Consider the following 19,705-nt stretch of genomic DNA (forward strand, 5'->3'; position numbering starts at 1 on the left):
GGGGACAGGGGACATGGTACCATCTCCAGGCCCAGTAGGGGTGGAGGACAGGGGGGGACAGGGGGACATGGTGCCACCTCCAGGCCCAGTAGGGGTGGAGGACAGGGGACATGGTGCCACCTCCAGGCCCAGTAGGGGTGGAGGACAGGGGACCACCTCCAGGCCCAGTAGGGGTGGAGGACAGTGGGGACAGGGGGACATGGTGCCACCTCCAGGCCCAGTAGGGGTGGAGGACAGGGGACATGGTACCACCTCCAGGCCCAGTAGGGGGTGGAGGACAGGGGGGATCAGGGGACATGGTACCACCTCCAGGCCCAGTAGGGGGTGGAGGACAGGGACATGGTACCACCTCCAGGCCCAGTAGGGGTGCAGGACAGGGGACATGGTGCCACCTCCAGGCCCAGTAGGGGTGCAGGACAGTGGACATGGTGCCACCTCCAGGCCCAGTAGGGGTGGAGGACATGTGACATGGTATCACCTCCAGGCCCAGTAGGGGGTGGAGGACAGGGGACATGGAGCCACCTCCAGGCCCAGTAGTGGTGCAGGACAGTGGGGACAGGGCTGACCACCTCCAGGCCCAGTAGGGGTGCAGGACAGTGGGGACAGGGGCTGACCACCTCCAGGCCCAGTAGGGGTGCAGGACAGTGGGGGACAGGGCTGACCACCTCCAGGCCCAGTAGGGGTGCAGGACAGTGGGGACAGGGCTGACCACCTCCAGGCCCAGTAGGGGTGCAGGACAGTGGGGGCAGGGCTGACCACCTCCAGGCCCAGTAGGGGTGCAGGACAGTGGGGACAGGGCTGACCACCTCCAGGCCCAGTAGAGGTGCAGGACAGTGGGGACAGGGCTGACCACCTCCAGGCCCAGTAGAGGTGCAGGACAGTGGGGACAGGGCTGACCACCTCCAGGCCCAGTAGGGGGTGCAGGACAGTGGGGACAGGGCTGACCACCTCCAGGCCCAGTAGAGGTGCAGGACAGTGGGGACAGGGCTGACCACCTCCAGGCCCAGTAGTGGTGCAGGACAGTGGGGACAGGGCTGACCCTTCTCAGCCAGAAGCCTGGAGCTCTGGAGGGGGTACAGGGCCTCATTTTCACAGATGATCTGGGTGGAGCCTCAGCCTTTCTAATACACCTCCATATACTGTCTCCTATAGCACTGGGGGCGGTGAGTGAGAGTGAGAGTGAGAGAGTGAGAGTGAGAGTGAGAGAGTGAGAGAGAGAGAGAGAGAGAGAGAGAGAGAGAGAGAGAGAGAGAGAGAGAGAGAGAGAGAGAGAGAGAGAGTCCTACGGCCCTTTTCCGGTCTAAAATGAGTCAGCAGACATAGAACAGCAGGTGTTGACTGAGCAGAGCATGGTACCATACAGCACACTGACGTCATCATGAACACACAGCCACCTGGGGTGTGTGATCAAGTGGCAAATCAAATCACAGAACAACAGGTTTCTGCTAAACAAACACTGAAATAAATCATTCTCTCTACTATTATTCTGAAATTTCACATTCTTAAAATAAAGTGGTGATCCTAACTGACCTAAGACAGGGAATTTTTACTAGGATTAAATGTCAGGAATTGTGAAAAACTGAGTTTAAATGTATTTGGCTAAGGTGTATGTAAACTACCGACTTCAACTGTAATTACCTCATAACAGCACACAGGAAACAGCATATAACCAGGTAACACCACACAGGAAACAGCATATAACCAGGGCCTAGGGCCTCATAACACCACACAGGAAACAGCATATAACCAGGGCCTAGGGCCTCATAACAGCACACAGGAAACAGGATATAACCAGGGCCTAGGGCCTCATAACAGCACACAGGAAACAGGATATAACCAGGGCCTAGGGCCTCATAACAGCACACAGGAAACAGCATATAACCAGGGCCCAGGGCCTCATAACCCCACACAGGAAACAGCATATAACCAGGGCCTAGGGCCTCATAACAGCACACGGGAAACAGCATATTACCAGGGCCTAGGGCCTCATAACAGCACACAGGAAACAGCATATAACCAGGGCCTAGGGCCTCATAACAGCACACAGGAAACAGCATATAACCAGGGCCTAGGGCCTCATAACAGCACACAGGAAACAGCATATAACCACGGTCTAGGGCCTCATAACAGCACACAGGAAACAGCATATAACCAGGGCCTAGGGCCTCATAACAGCACACAGGAAACAGCATATAACTAGGGCCTAGGGCCTCATAACAGCACACAGGAAACAGCATATAACCAGGGCCTAGGGCCTCATAACAGCACACAGGAAACAGCATATAACCAGGGCCTAGGGCCTCATAACAGCACACAGGAAACAGCATATAACCAGGGCCTAGGGCCTCATAACACCACACAGGAAACAGCATATAACCACAGCCTAGGGCCTGGAGCTCAGGGCCCAAGTTATAGAACAGAGCAGTGTAATAGAACAGAACAGTGTAATAGCAGGTGTTGTGTGTGTGTACAGACCTCTTTGTTCTGTTGTGTCTGCTGCCACCTCCACCTCCTCTTCAGAGCCTCTCTCTCCGCTCCACTCTTCATCATGCCATACAGAGACTTCCTCAGCACCAGGTCTCTGTCGTGGAAGCCCCACATCCCTAGAGACACGGATGAGTTTGCACACACACACCCACAGAGAGAGAGAGAGAGAGAGAGAGAGAGAGAGAGAGAGAGAGAGAGAGAGAGAGAGAGAGAGAGAGAGAGAGAGAGAGAGAGAGAGAGAGAGAGAGAGAGAGAGAGAGAGAGAGAGAGAGAGAAGAGAGAGAGAGAGAGAGAGAGAGAGAGAGAGAGAGAGAGAGAGAGAGACAGCAATACCCTAGCAGCAGGCCCTAGATCGGTTCATTGTCAACATGATGAATGTTAGCTGAATCAATATTCCCTGTACTTGGGGATTCCAGATCTGCTGAGGGGAGTTTTCTGTTCTCTGCACCCTGTAAGCACATTTTCATGTCTTCAAGAGTTTCCTCAAAAGTTTCCCTCATTATAAACACTACAGATAACACTCTTTTTTTCCCATCATCAATGCTGAGCTGTTGCATGTTGCTGGGTTTATGAGCTCTTTGATTCCAGACAAACAGAGATCTCTCCTCCCTCCCTCCCTCCCTCCCTCCCTCCCTCCCTCCCTCCCTCCCTCCCTCCCTCCCTCCCTCCCTCCCTCCCTCCCTCCCTCCCTCCTAACCCTCCCCTCCTAACCCTCTCTCCCTCCTCCCCTCCTAACCCTCCCTTCTCCTCCCCTCCTAACCCTCCCCTCCTAACCCTGTCTCCCTCCTCCCCTCCTAACCCTCCCTCTCTCCTCCCCTCCTAACCCCCCTCCCTCCTCCCCTCCCTCCTCCCCTCTTAGCCCCCCTCCCTTCCTCCTCCCCTCCTAACCCTCCCTCCCTCCTCTCCTCCTAACCCCCCCCTCCCTCCTCTCCTCCTAACCCTCCCTTCCTCCTCCCCTCCCTCCTCCCCTCCTAACCCTCCCTCCCTCCTCCTAACCCTCCCTTCCTCCTCCCCCTCCCTCCTCCCCTCCCTCCTCCCCTCCTAACCCTCCTAACCCTCCCTCCTCCCCTCCCTCCTCCCCTCCTAACCCTCCCTTCCTCCTCCCCTCCCTCCTCCCCTCCTAACCCTCCCTCCCCTCCTCCCTCCTCCCCTCCTCCCTCCTCCCCTCCTCCCTCCTCCCCTCCTAACCCTCCTCTCCTCCTAACCCTCCCTCCTCTCCTCCTAACCCTCCCTCCCTCCTCCCCTCCTAACCCTCCTTTCCTCTCCTCCTAACCCTCCCTCCCTCCTCCCCTCCTAACCCTCCCTCAACCAGGCTCACCTAAAGAAGCAGCATGTAGCAGACAGTTGCCGTCCCCCGTGGTGGCCAGAGGAAGAAGACGCTTACAACTGGTACACATAGTGGCCCACCAGTTCAGACGACCTACACAACAGAAGAGGAGAGGAGAGGAGAGATAAGAGAAGGAGAGGAGAGGAGGAAAGGAGAGAAGAGAAAAGGAGAGAAGAGAGAAGGAGAAAAAAGAAGATAGAAGAAGGAGAGCAGAGAATAGGAGAGGATAAGAGAATGAGAGGAGAAGAGAAGGAGAGAGAAGAGGAGAGCAGAAGGAGAGGAGAAGGAGAGGAGAGAAGGAGAGAAGAGAGTAGAGGAGAGAAGAGAATGAAAGAAGAGGAGAGAAGAGGAGAAGGAGAGGAGAGGAGAAAAGAGGAGAGAAGGAAAGAAGAGAAGAGGAGAGAATAAGGAGAGGAGAAAGAGAGTTCTTAAGTTTAGTTTTTTAGTTTTTTACTTTTGGTTTTGTTCACCAGCTTCATACAGCTGAAAGTACAATATTTTGGATAATGGAAAATACATTTCACAGCGGTTTAGATGGTACAATAATTCTCTACACAATGACTGCATGGTTGGTCACATAAACTGGAATTAGGAAAACTATTAGAATTTTAGCAACCAGGAAATGACAGAGCAATTTTTGCATATTCCACCTTTAACAGGGAAGAATGGAGCGAGAGTCCGGAAGGAGAGGAGCAGAGGACTGGTACAGAGGCTTAGCTCTGCTCTGATAGGGACAGAACAACCTAAGTGAACTCTGATAGGCTCAGAACTATCTAATGGTAGAGGAAGTGAACTCTGATAGGCTCAGAACTATCTAATGGTAGAGGAAGTGAACTCTGATAGGCTCAGAACTATCTAATGGTAAAGGAAGTGAACTATGATAGGCTCAGAACTATCTAATGGTAGAGGAAGGGAACTATGATAGGCTCAGAACTATCTAATGGTAAAGGAAATGAACTATGATAGGCTCAGAACTATCTAATGGAAGAGGAAATGAACTATGATAGGCTCAGAACTATCTAATGGTAGAGGAAGTGAACTCTAATAGGCTCAGAACTATCTAATGGTAGAGGAAGTGAACTCTGATAGGCTCAGAACTATCTAATGGTAGAGGAAGTGAACTATGATAGGCTCAGAACTATCGAATGGTAGAGGAAGTGAACTAAGGGCCTCTGGAGATGCAGTAACAACAGCTGTTCATAAAACAGAAAACAACAATGGAGTCAGGGGTTGTGTTAAACGACTAGTAGTAATCTATATCCAAACAGATAGATGTTGTTGTTTTATCTACAGACTACCAGTAATCTGTAACCAAACAGATAGATGTTGTTGTTTTATCTACAGACTACCAGTAATCTGTAACCAAACAGATAGATGCTGTTTTATCTACAGACTACCAGTAATCTGTATCCAAACAGATAGATGCTGTTTTATCTACAGACTACCAGTAATCTGTAACCAAACAGATAGATGTTGTTTTATCTACAGACTACCAGTAATCTGTAACCAAACAGATAGATGTTGTTTTATCTACAGACTACCAGTAATCTGTAACCAAACAGATATATGTTGTTTTATCTACAGAGTACCATTAATCTGTAACCAAACAGATAGATGTTGTAGTTTTATCTACAGACTACCATTAATCTGTAACCAAACAGATAGATGCTGTTTTATCTACAGACTACCAGTAATCTGTAACCAAACAGATAGATGTTGTTGTTTTATCTACAGACTACCAGTAATCTGTAACCAAACAGATAGATGTTGTTATATCTACAGACTACCAGTAATGTGTAACCAAACAGATAGATTTTGTTGTTTTATCTACAGACTAGCAGTAATCTGTAACCAAACAGATAGATGTTGTTTTATCTACAGACTACCAGTAATCTGTAACCAAACAGATAGATGCTGTTGTTTTATCTACAGACTAGCAGTAATCTGTAACCAAACAGATAGATGTTGTTTTATCTACAGACTACCAGTAATCTGTAACCAAACAGATAGATGTTGTTTTATCTACAGACTACCAGTAATCTGTATACAAACAGATAGATGATGTTGTTTTATCTACAGACTACCAGTAATCTGTAACCAAACAGATAGATGTTGTTTTATCTACAGACTACCAGTAATCTGTAACCAAACAGACAGATGCTGTTGTTTTATCTACAGACTAGCAGTAATCTGTAACCAAACAGATAGATGTTGTTGTTTTATCTACAGACTACCAGTAATCTGTAACCAAACAGATAGATGTTGTTATATCTACAGACTACCAGTAATGTGTAACCAAACAGATAGATGTTGTTGTTTTATCTACAGACTAGCAGTAATCTGTAACCAAACAGATAGATGTTGTTGTTGTATCTACAGACTAGCAGTAATCTGTAACCAAACAGATAGATGTTGCTGTATCTACAGACTACCAGTAATCTGTAACCAAACAGATAGATGTTGTTTAATCTATAGACTAGCAGTAATCTGTAACCAAACAGATAGATGTTGTTGTTTTATCTACAGACTACCAGTAATCTGTAACCAAACAGATAGATGTTGTTTTATCTACAGACTACCAGTAATCTGTAACCAAACAGATAGATGTTGTTGTTTTATCTACAGACTACCAGTAATCTGTATCCAAACAGATAGATGATGTTGTTGTATCTACAGACTACCAGTAATCTGTAACCAAACAGATAGATGTTGTTGTTGTATCTACAGACTACCTGAAATTTGTATTCAAACAGATATATGTTGTTGTTTTATCTACAGACTAGCAGTAATCTGTAACCAAACAGATAGATGCAGTTGTTTTATCTACAGACTAGCAGTAATCTGTAACCAAACAGATAGATGTTGTTTTATCTACAGACTACCAGTAATCTGTAACCAAACAGATAGATGTTGTTTTATCTACAGACTACCAGTAATCTGTATCCAAACAGATAGATAATGTTGTTTTATCGACAGACTACCAGTAATCTGTAACCAAACAGATAGATGTTGTTTTATCTACAGACTACCAGTAATCTGTAACCAAACAGATAGATGTTGTTTTATCTACAGACTACCAGTAATCTGTATCCAAACAGATATATGTTGTTGTTATATCTACAGACTACCAGTAATCTGTAACTAAACAGATAGATGTTGTTATTTTATCTACAGACTACCAGTAATCTGTAACCAAACAGATAGATGTTGTTTTATCTACAGACTACCAGTAATCTGTAACCAAACAGATAGATGTTGTTTTATCTACCGACTACCAGTAATCTGTACCCAAACAGACAGATGTTGTTGTTTTATCTCCAGACTACCAGTAATCTGTAACCAAACAGATAGATGTTGTTGTTGTATCTACAGACTAGCAGTAATCTGTAACCAAACAGATAGATGTTGTTTTATCTACAGACTACCAGTAATCTCTATCCAAACAGATAGATGATGTTGTTTTATCTACAGACTACCAGTAATCTGTAACCAAACAGATAGATGTTGTTGTTTTATCTACAGACTACCAGTAATCTGTAACCAAAAAGATAGATGTTGTTATATCTACAGACTACCAGTAATGTGTAACCAAACAGATAGATTTTGTTGTTTTATCTACAGACTAGCAGTTATCTGTAACCAAACAGATAGATGTTGTTTTATCTACAGACTACCAGTAATCTGTAACCAAACAGATAGATGCTGTTGTTTTATCTACAGACTAGCAGTAATCTGTAACCAAACAGATAGATGTTGTTTTATCTACAGACTACCAGTAATCTGTAACCAAACAGATAGATGTTGTTTTATCTACAGACTACCAGTAATCTGTATACAAACAGATAGATGATGGTGTTTTATCTACAGACTACCAGTAATCTGTAACCAAACAGATAGATGTTGTCTTATCTACAGACTACCAGTAATCTGTAACCAAACAGATAGATGCTGTTGTTTTATCTACAGACTAGCAGTAATCTGTAACCAAACAGATAGATGTTGTTTTATCTACAGACTAGCAGTAATCTGTAACCAAACAGATAGATGTTGTTTTATCTACCGACTACCAGTAATCTGTATCCAAACAGATAGATGTTGTTTTATCTACAGACTACCAGTAATCTGTAACCAAACAGATAGATGTTGTTGTTGTATCTACAGACTAGCAGTAATCTGTAACCAAACAGATAGATGTTGTTTTATCTACAGACTACCAGTAATCTGTATCCAAACAGATAGATGATGTTGTTTTATCTACAGACTACCAGTAATCTGTAACCAAACAGATAGATGTTGTTGTTTTATCTACAGACTACCAGTAATCTGTAACCAAACAGATAGATGTTGTTATATCTACAGACTACCAGTAATGTGTAACCAAACAGATAGATGTTGTTGTTGTATCTACAGACTACCAGTAATCTGTAACCAAACAGATAGATGTTGTTTTATCTAAAGACTACCAGTAATATGTAACCAAACAGATAGATGCTGTTGTTTTATCTACAGACTACCAGTAGTCTGTAACCAAACAGATAGTTGTTGTTGTTTTATCTACAGACTAGCAGTAATCTGTAACCAAACAGATAGATGTTGTTTTATCTACAGACTACCAGTAATCTGTAACCAAACAGATAGATGTTGTTGTTTTATCTACAGACTACCAGTAATCTGTAACCAAACAGATAGATGCTGTTGTTGTATCTACAGACTAGCAGTAATCTGTAACCAAACAGATAGATGTTGTTTTATCTACAGACTACCAGTAATCTGTAACCAAACAGATAGATGTTGTTGTTGTATCTACAGACTAGCAGTAATCTGTAACCAAACAGATAGATGTTGTTTTATCTACAGACTACCAGTAATCTGTAACCAAACAGATAGATGTTGTTGTTGTATCTACAGACTACCAGTAATCTGTAACCAAACAGATAGATGTTGTTGTTTTATCTACAGACTACCAGTAATCTGTATCCAAACAGGTAGATGTTGTTTTATCTACAGACTACCAGTAATCTGTAACCAAACAGATAGATGTTGTTTTATCTACAGACTACCAGTAATCTGAAACCAAACAGATAGATGTTGTTTTATCTACAGACTACCAGTAATCTGTAACCAAACAGATAGATGTTGTTGTTTTATCTACAGACTACCAGTAATCTGTAACCAAACAGATAGATGTTGTTATATCTACAGACTACCAGTAATGTGTAACCAAACATATAGATTTTGTTGTTTTATCTACAGACTAGCAGTAATCTGTAACCAAACAGATAGATGTTGTTTTATCTACAGACTACCAGTAATCTGTAACCAAACAGATAGATGCTGTTGTTTTATCTACAGACTAGCAGTAATCTGTAACCAAACAGATAGATGTTGTTTTATCTACAGACTACCAGTAATCTGTAACCAAACAGATAGATGTTGTTTTATCTACAGACTACCAGTAATCTGTATACAAACAGATAGATGATGTTGTTTTATCTACAGACTACCAGTAATCTGAAACCAAACAGATAGATGTTGTTTTATCTACAGACTACCAGTAATCTGTAACCAAACAGATAGATGTTGTTTTATCTACAGACTACCAGTAATCTGTAACCAAACAGACAGATGCTGTTGTTTTATCTACAGACTAGCAGTAATCTGTAACCAAACAGATAGATGTTGTTGTTTTATCTACAGACTACCAGTAATCTGTAACCAAACAGATAGATGTTGTTATATCTACAGACTACCAGTAATGTGTAACCAAACAGATAGATGTTGTTGTTTTATCTACAGACTAGCAGTAATCTGTAACCAATCAGATAGATGTTGTTGTTGTATCTACAGACTAGCAGTAATCTGTAACCAAACAGATAGATGTTGCTGTATCTACAGACTACCAGTAATCTGTAACCAAACAGATAGATGTTGTTTAATCTATAGACTAGCAGTAATCTGTAACCAAACAGATAGATGTTGTTGTTTTATCTACAGACTACCAGTAATCTGTAACCAAACAGATAGATGTTGTTTTATCTACAGACTACCAGTAATCTGTAACCAAACAGATAGATGCTGTTTTATCTACAGACTACCAGTAATCTGTAACCAAACAGATAGATGATGTTTTATCAACAGACTACCAGTAATCTCTATCCAAACAGATAGATGATGTTGTTTTATCTACAGACTACCAGTAATCTGTAACCAAACAGATAGATGCAGTTGTTTTATCTACAGACTAGCAGTAATCTGTAACCAAACAGATAGATGTTGTTTTATCTACAGACTACCAGTAATCTGTAACCAAACAGATAGATGTTGTTTTATCTACAGACTACCAGTAATCTGTATCCAAACAGATAGATAATGTTGTTTTATCGACAGACTACCAGTAATCTGTAACCAAACAGATAGATGTTGTTTTATCTACAGACTACCAGTAATCTGTAACCAAACAGATAGATGTTGTTTTATCTACAGACTACCAGTAATCTGTATCCAAACAGATATATGTTGTTGTTATATCTACAGACTACCAGTAATCTGTAACTAAACAGATAGATGTTGTTGTTTTATCTACAGACTACCAGTAATCTGTAACCAAACAGATAGATGTTGTTATATCTACAGACTACCAGTAATGTGTAACCAAACAGATAGATTTTGTTGTTTTATCTACAGACTAGCAGTAATCTGTAACCAAACAGATAGATGTTGTTTTATCTACAGACTACCAGTAATCTGTAACCAAACAGATAGATGCTGTTGTTTTATCTACAGACTAGCAGTAATCTGTAACCAAACAGATAGATGTTATTTTATCTACAGACTACCAGTAATCTGTAACCAAACAGATAGATGTTGTTTTATCTACAGACTACCAGTAATCTGTATACAAACAGATAGATGATGTTGTTTTATCTACAGACTACCAGTAATCTGAAACCAAACAGATAGATGTTGTTTTATCTACAGACTACCAGTAATCTGTAACCAAACAGATAGATGTTGTTTTATCTACAGACTACCAGTAATCTGTAACCAAACAGACAGATGCTGTTGTTTTATCTACAGACTAGCAGTAATCTGTAACCAAACAGATAGATGTTGTTGTTTTATCTACAGACTACCAGTAATCTGTAACCAAACAGATAGATGTTGTTATATCTACAGACTACCAGTAATGTGTAACCAAACAGATAGATGTTGTTGTTTTATCTACAGACTAGCAGTAATCTGTAACCAATCAGATAGATGTTGTTGTTGTATCTACAGACTAGCAGTAATCTGTAACCAAACAGATAGATGTTGCTGTATCTACAGACTACCAGTAATCTGTAACCAAACAGATAGATGTTGTTTAATCTATAGACTAGCAGTAATCTGTAACCAAACAGATAGATGTTGTTGTTTTATCTACAGACTACCAGTAATCTGTAACCAAACAGATAGATGTTGTTTTATCTACAGACTACCAGTAATCTGTAACCAAACAGATAGATGCTGTTTTATCTACAGACTACCAGTAATCTGTAACCAAACAGATAGATGATGTTTTATCAACAGACTACCAGTAATCTCTATCCAAACAGATAGATGATGTTGTTTTATCTACAGACTACCAGTAATCTGTAACCAAACAGATAGATGTTGTTGTTTTATCTACAGACTACCAGTAATCTGTATCCAAACAGATAGATGATGTTGTTGTATCTACAGACTACCAGTAATCTGTAACCAAACAGATAGATGTTGTTGTTGTATCTACAGACTACCTGAAATTTGTATTCAAACAGATATATGTTGTTGTTTTATCTACAGACTAGCAGTAATCTGTAACCAAACAGATAGATGCAGTTGTTTTATCTACAGACTAGCAGTAATCTGTAACCAAACAGATAGATGTTGTTTTATCTACAGACTACCAGTAATCTGTAACCAAACAGATAGATGTTGTTTTATCTACAGACTACCAGTAATCTGTATCCAAACAGATAGATAATGTTGTTTTATCGACAGACTACCAGTAATCTGTAACCAAACAGATAGATGTTGTTTTATCTACAGACTACCAGTAATCTGTAACCAAACAGATAGATGTTGTTGTTGTATCTACAGACTAGCAGTAATCTGTAACCAAACAGATAGATGTTGTTTTATCTACAGACTACCAGTAATCTGTATCCAAACAGATAGATGATGTTGTTTTATCTACAGACTACCAGTAATCTGTAACCAAACAGATAGATGTTGTTGTTTTATCTACAGACTACCAGTAATCTGTAACCAAACAGATAGATGTTGTTATATCTACAGACTACCAGTAATGTGTAACCAAACAGATAGATGTTGTTGTTGTATCTACAGACTACCAGTAATCTGTAACCAAACAGATAGATGTTGTTTTATCTAAAGACTACCAGTAATATGTAACCAAACAGATAGATGCTGTTGTTTTATCTACAGACTACCAGTAGTCTGTAACCAAACAGATAGTTGTTGTTGTTTTATCTACAGACTAGCAGTAATCTGTAACCAAACAGATAGATGTTGTTTTATCTACAGACTACCAGTAATCTGTAACCAAACAGATAGATGTTGTTGTTTTATCTACAGACTACCAGTAATCTGTAACCAAACAGATAGATGCTGTTGTTGTATCTACAGACTAGCAGTAATCTGTAACCAAACAGATAGATGTTGTTTTATCTACAGACTACCAGTAATCTGTAACCAAACAGATAGATGTTGTTGTTGTATCTACAGACTAGCAGTAATCTGTAACCAAACAGATAGATGTTGTTTTATCTACAGACTACCAGTAATCTGTAACCAAACAGATAGATGTTGTTGTTGTATCTACAGACTACCAGTAATCTGTAACCAAACAGATAGATGTTGTTGTTTTATCTACAGACTACCAGTAATCTGTATCCAAACAGGTAGATGTTGTTTTATCTACAGACTACCAGTAATCTGTAACCAAACAGATAGATGTTGTTTTATCTACAGACTACCAGTAATCTGAAACCAAACAGATAGATGTTGTTTTATCTACAGACTACCAGTAATCTGTAACCAAACAGATAGATGTTGTTGTTTTATCTACAGACTACCAGTAATCTGTAACCAAACAGATAGATGTTGTTATATCTACAGACTACCAGTAATGTGTAACCAAACATATAGATTTTGTTGTTTTATCTACAGACTAGCAGTAATCTGTAACCAAACAGATAGATGTTGTTTTATCTACAGACTACCAGTAATCTGTAACCAAACAGATAGATGCTGTTGTTTTATCTACAGACTAGCAGTAATCTGTAACCAAACAGATAGATGTTGTTTTATCTACAGACTACCAGTAATCTGTAACCAAACAGATAGATGTTGTTTTATCTACAGACTACCAGTAATCTGTATACAAACAGATAGATGATGTTGTTTTATCTACAGACTACCAGTAATCTGAAACCAAACAGATAGATGTTGTTTTATCTACAGACTACCAGTAATCTGTAACCAAACAGATAGATGTTGTTTTATCTACAGACTACCAGTAATCTGTAACCAAACAGACAGATGCTGTTGTTTTATCTACAGACTAGCAGTAATCTGTAACCAAACAGATAGATGTTGTTGTTTTATCTACAGACTACCAGTAATCTGTAACCAAACAGATAGATGTTGTTATATCTACAGACTACCAGTAATGTGTAACCAAACAGATAGATGTTGTTGTTTTATCTACAGACTAGCAGTAATCTGTAACCAATCAGATAGATGTTGTTGTTGTATCTACAGACTAGCAGTAATCTGTAACCAAACAGATAGATGTTGCTGTATCTACAGACTACCAGTAATCTGTAACCAAACAGATAGATGTTGTTTAATCTATAGACTAGCAGTAATCTGTAACCAAACAGATAGATGTTGTTGTTTTATCTACAGACTACCAGTAATCTGTAACCAAACAGATAGATGTTGTTTTATCTACAGACTACCAGTAATCTGTAACCAAACAGATAGATGCTGTTTTATCTACAGACTACCAGTAATCTGTAACCAAACAGATAGATGATGTTTTATCAACAGACTACCAGTAATCTCTATCCAAACAGATAGATGATGTTGTTTTATCTACAGACTACCAGTAATCTGTAACCAAACAGATAGATGCAGTTGTTTTATCTACAGACTAGCAGTAATCTGTAACCAAACAGATAGATGTTGTTTTATCTACAGACTACCAGTAATCTGTAACCAAACAGATAGATGTTGTTTTATCTACAGACTACCAGTAATCTGTATCCAAACAGATAGATAATGTTGTTTTATCGACAGACTACCAGTAATCTGTAACCAAACAGATAGATGTTGTTTTATCTACAGACTACCAGTAATCTGTAACCAAACAGATAGATGTTGTTTTATCTACAGACTACCAGTAATCTGTATCCAAACAGATATATGTTGTTGTTATATCTACAGACTACCAGTAATCTGTAACTAAACAGATAGATGTTGTTGTTTTATCTACAGACTACCAGTAATCTGTAACCAAACAGATAGATGTTGTTATATCTACAGACTACCAGTAATGTGTAACCAAACAGATAGATTTTGTTGTTTTATCTACAGACTAGCAGTAATCTGTAACCAAACAGATAGATGTTGTTTTATCTACAGACTACCAGTAATCTGTAACCAAACAGATAGATGCTGTTGTTTTATCTACAGACTAGCAGTAATCTGTAACCAAACAGATAGATGTTATTTTATCTACAGACTACCAGTAATCTGTAACCAAACAGATAGATGTTGTTTTATCTACAGACTACCAGTAATCTGTATACAAACAGATAGATGATGTTGTTTTATCTACAGACTACCAGTAATCTGAAACCAAACAGATAGATGTTGTTTTATCTACAGACTACCAGTAATCTGTAACCAAACAGATAGATGTTGTTTTATCTACAGACTACCAGTAATCTGTAACCAAACAGACAGATGCTGTTGTTTTATCTACAGACTAGCAGTAATCTGTAACCAAACAGATAGATGTTGTTGTTTTATCTACAGACTACCAGTAATCTGTAACCAAACAGATAGATGTTGTTATATCTACAGACTACCAGTAATGTGTAACCAAACAGATAGATGTTGTTGTTTTATCTACAGACTAGCAGTAATCTGTAACCAATCAGATAGATGTTGTTGTTGTATCTACAGACTAGCAGTAATCTGTAACCAAACAGATAGATGTTGCTGTATCTACAGACTACCAGTAATCTGTAACCAAACAGATAGATGTTGTTTAATCTATAGACTAGCAGTAATCTGTAACCAAACAGATAGATGTTGTTGTTTTATCTACAGACTACCAGTAATCTGTAACCAAACAGATAGATGTTGTTTTATCTACAGACTACCAGTAATCTGTAACCAAACAGATAGATGCTGTTTTATCTACAGACTACCAGTAATCTGTAACCAAACAGATAGATGATGTTTTATCAACAGACTACCAGTAATCTCTATCCAAACAGATAGATGATGTTGTTTTATCTACAGACTACCAGTAATCTGTAACCAAACAGATAGATGTTGTTGTTTTATCTACAGACTACCAGTAATCTGTATCCAAACAGATAGATGATGTTGTTGTATCTACAGACTACCAGTAATCTGTAACCAAACAGATAGATGTTGTTGTTGTATCTACAGACTACCTGAAATTTGTATTCAAACAGATATATGTTGTTGTTTTATCTACAGACTAGCAGTAATCTGTAACCAAACAGATAGATGCAGTTGTTTTATCTACAGACTAGCAGTAATCTGTAACCAAACAGATAGATGTTGTTTTATCTACAGACTACCAGTAATCTGTAACCAAACAGATAGATGTTGTTTTATCTACAGACTACCAGTAATCTGTATCCAAACAGATAGATAATGTTGTTTTATCGACAGACTACCAGTAATCTGTAACCAAACAGATAGATGTTGTTTTATCTACAGACTACCAGTAATCTGTAACCAAACAGATAGATGTTGTTTTATCTACAGACTACCAGTAATCTGTATCCAAACAGATATATGTTGTTGTTATATCTACAGACTACCAGTAATCTGTAACTAAACAGATAGATGTTGTTATTTTATCTACAGACTACCAGTAATCTGTAACCAAACAGATAGATGTTGTTTTATCTACAGACTACCAGTAATCTGTAACCAAACAGATAGATGTTGTTTTATCTACCGACTACCAGTAATCTGTACCCAAACAGACAGATGTTGTTGTTTTATCTCCAGACTACCAGTAATCTGTAACCAAACAGATAGATGTTGTTGTTGTATCTACAGACTAGCAGTAATCTGTAACCAAACAGATAGATGTTGTTTTATCTACAGACTACCAGTAATCTCTATCCAAACAGATAGATGATGTTGTTTTATATACAGACTACCAGTAATCTGTAACCAAACAGATAGATGTTGTTGTTTTATCTACAGACTACCAGTAATCTGTAACCAAACAGATAGATGTTGTTATATCTACAGACTACCAGTAATGTGTAACCAAACAGATAGATTTTGTTGTTTTATCTACAGACTAGCAGTTATCTGTAACCAAACAGATAGATGTTGTTTTATCTACAGACTACCAGTAATCTGTAACCAAACAGATAGATGCTGTTGTTTTATCTACAGACTAGCAGTAATCTGTAACCAAACAGATAGATGTTGTTTTATCTACAGACTACCAGTAATCTGTAACCAAACAGATAGATCTTGTTTTATCTACAGACTACCAGTAATCTGTATACAAACAGATAGATGATGTTGTTTTATCTACAGACTACCAGTAATCTGTAACCAAACAGATAGATGTTGTTTTATCTACAGACTACCAGTAATCTGTAACCAAACAGATAGATGCTGTTGTTTTATCTACAGACTACCAGTAATCTGTAACCAAACAGATAGATGTTGTTTTATCTACAGACTACCAGTAATCTGTAACCAAACAGATAGATGTTGTTTTATCTACCGACTACCAGTAATCTGTATCCAAACAGATAGATGTTGTTGTATCTACAGACTACCAGTAATCTGTAACCAAACAGATAGATGTTGTTGTTTTATCTACAGACTACCAGTAATCTGTAACCAAACAGACAGATGTTGTTGTTTATCTACAGACTAGCAGAATTCTGTACCCAAACAGACAGATGTTGTTGTTTTATCTCCAGACTACCAGTAATCTGTAACCAAACAGATAGATGTTGTTGTTTTATCTACAGACTACCAGTAATCTGTAACCAAACAGATAGATGTTGTTATATCTACAGACTACCAGTAATGTGTAACCAAACAGATAGATTTTGTTGTTTTATCTACAGACTAGCAGTAATCTGTAACCAAACAGATAGATGTTGTTTTATCTACAGACTACCAGTAATCTGTATCCAAACAGATATATGTTGTTGTTATATCTACAGACTACCAGTAATCTGTAACTAAACAGATAGATGTTGTTATTTTATCTACAGACTACCAGTAATCTGTAACCAAACAGATAGATGTTGTTTTATCTACAGACTACCAGTAATCTGTAACCAAACAGATAGATGTTGTTTTATCTACCGACTACCAGTAATCTGTACCCAAACAGACAGATGTTGTTGTTTTATCTCCAGACTACCAGTAATCTGTAACCAAACAGATAGATGTTGTTGTTGTATCTACAGACTAGCAGTAATCTGTAACCAAACAGATAGATGTTGTTTTATCTACAGACTACCAGTAATCTCTATCCAAACAGATAGATGATGTTGTTTTATATACAGACTACCAGTAATCTGTAACCAAACAGATAGATGTTGTTGTTTTATCTACAGACTACGAGTAATCTGTAACCAAACTGATAGATGTTGTTATATCTACAGACTACCAGTAATGTGTAACCAAACAGATAGATTTTGTTGTTTTATCTACAGACTAGCAGTTATCTGTAACCAAACAGATAGATGTTGTTTTATCTACAGACTACCAGTAATCTGTAACCAAACAGATAGATGCTGTTGTTTTATCTACAGACTAGCAGTAATCTGTAACCAAACAGATAGATGTTGTTTTATCTACAGACTACCAGTAATCTGTAACCAAACAGATAGATGTTGTTTTATCTACAGACTACCAGTAATCTGTATACAAACAGATAGATGATGTTGTTTTATCTACAGACTACCAGTAATCTGTAACCAAACAGATAGATGTTGTTTTATCTACAGACTACCAGTAATCTGTAACCAAACAGATAGATGCTGTTGTTTTATCTACAGACTACCAGTAATCTGTAACCAAACAGATAGATGTTGTTTTATCTACAGACTACCAGTAATCTGTAACCAAACAGATAGATGTTGTTTTATCTACCGACTACCAGTAATCTGTATCCAAACAGATAGATGTTGTTGTATCTACAGACTACCAGTAATCTGTAACCAAACAGATAGATGTTGTTGTTTTATCTACAGACTACCAGTAATCTGTAACCAAACAGACAGATGTTGTTGTTTATCTACAGACTAGCAGAATTCTGTACCCAAACAGACAGATGTTGTTGTTTTATCTCCAGACTACCAGTAATCTGTAACCAAACAGATAGATGTTGTTGTTTTATCTACAGACTACCAGTAATCTGTAACCAAACAGATAGATGTTGTTATATCTACAGACTACCAGTAATGTGTAACCAAACAGATAGATTTTGTTGTTTTATCTACAGACTAGCAGTAATCTGTAACCAAACAGATAGATGTTGTTTTATCTACAGACTACCAGTAATCTGTAACTAAACAGATAGATGCTGTTGTTTTATCTACAGACTAGCAGTAATCTGTAACCAAACAGATAAATGTTGTTTTATCTACAGACTACCAGTAATCTGTAACCAAACAGATAGATGTTGTTTTATCTACAGACTACCAGTAATCTGTATACAAACAGATAGATGGTGGTGTTTTATCTAAAGACTACCAGTAATCTGTAATCAAACAGATAGATGTTGTTTTATCTACAGACTACCAGTAATCTGTAACCAAACAGATAGATGCTGTTGTTTTATCTACAGACTAGCAGTAATCTGTAACCAAAAGATAGATGTTGTTTTATCTACAGACTACCAGTAATCTGTAACCAAACAGATAGATGCTGTTTTATCTACAGACTACCAGTAATCTGTAACCAAACAGATAGATGTTGTTTTATCTACAGACTACCAGTAATCTGTTAGCAAACAGATAGATGCTGTTTTTTATCTACAGACTACCAGTAATCTGTATCCAAACAGACAGATGTTGTTGTTTATCTACAGACTAGCAGAATTCTGTACCCAAACAGACAGATGTTGTTGTTTTATCTCCAGACTACCAGTAATCTGTAACCAAACAGATAGATGTTGTTGTTGTATCTACAGACTAGCAGTAATCTGTAACCAAACAGATAGATGTGGTTTTATCTACAGACTACCAGTAATCTCTATCCAAACAGATAGATGATGTTGTTTTATCTACAGACTACCAGTAATCTGTAACCAAACAGACAGATGCTGTTGTTTTATCTACAGACTAGCAGTAATCTATAACCAAACAGATAGATGTTGTTATATCTACAGACTACCAGTAATGTGTAACCAAACAGATAGATGTTGTTGTTTTATCTACAGACTACCAGTAATCTGTAACCAAACAGATAGATGTTGTTATATCTACAGACTACCAGTAATGTGTAACCAAACAGATAGATGTTGTTGTTGTATCTACAGACTACCAGTAATCTGTAACCAAACAGATAGATGTTGTTTTATCTAAA

The 19,705-nt window shown here is 38.7% G+C and overlaps 1 protein-coding gene across 1 annotated transcript in view; it reads right to left on the minus strand.

The window, feature by feature from the left end:
• Nucleotides 1-19,705, minus strand: part of otud7a (OTU deubiquitinase 7A) — a 243,612-nt gene that overhangs the window by 32,277 nt on the left and 191,630 nt on the right. Inside the window, exons 6-7 of the mRNA XM_045689748.2 lie at nucleotides 3,806-3,907; nucleotides 2,476-2,603 (exon numbers count right to left, since the gene is read on the minus strand). Of these exons, the coding sequence (XP_045545704.2) occupies nucleotides 2,476-2,603; nucleotides 3,806-3,907 (230 nt within the window). The remainder of the gene's footprint in view (nucleotides 1-2,475; nucleotides 2,604-3,805; nucleotides 3,908-19,705) is intronic.

The sequence above is a fragment of the Salmo salar genome, chromosome 11 (genome assembly GCF_965601325.2).
Source record: "Salmo salar chromosome 11, fSalSal1, whole genome shotgun sequence".
NCBI classification, from domain to species: Eukaryota; Metazoa; Chordata; class Actinopteri; order Salmoniformes; family Salmonidae; genus Salmo; species Salmo salar.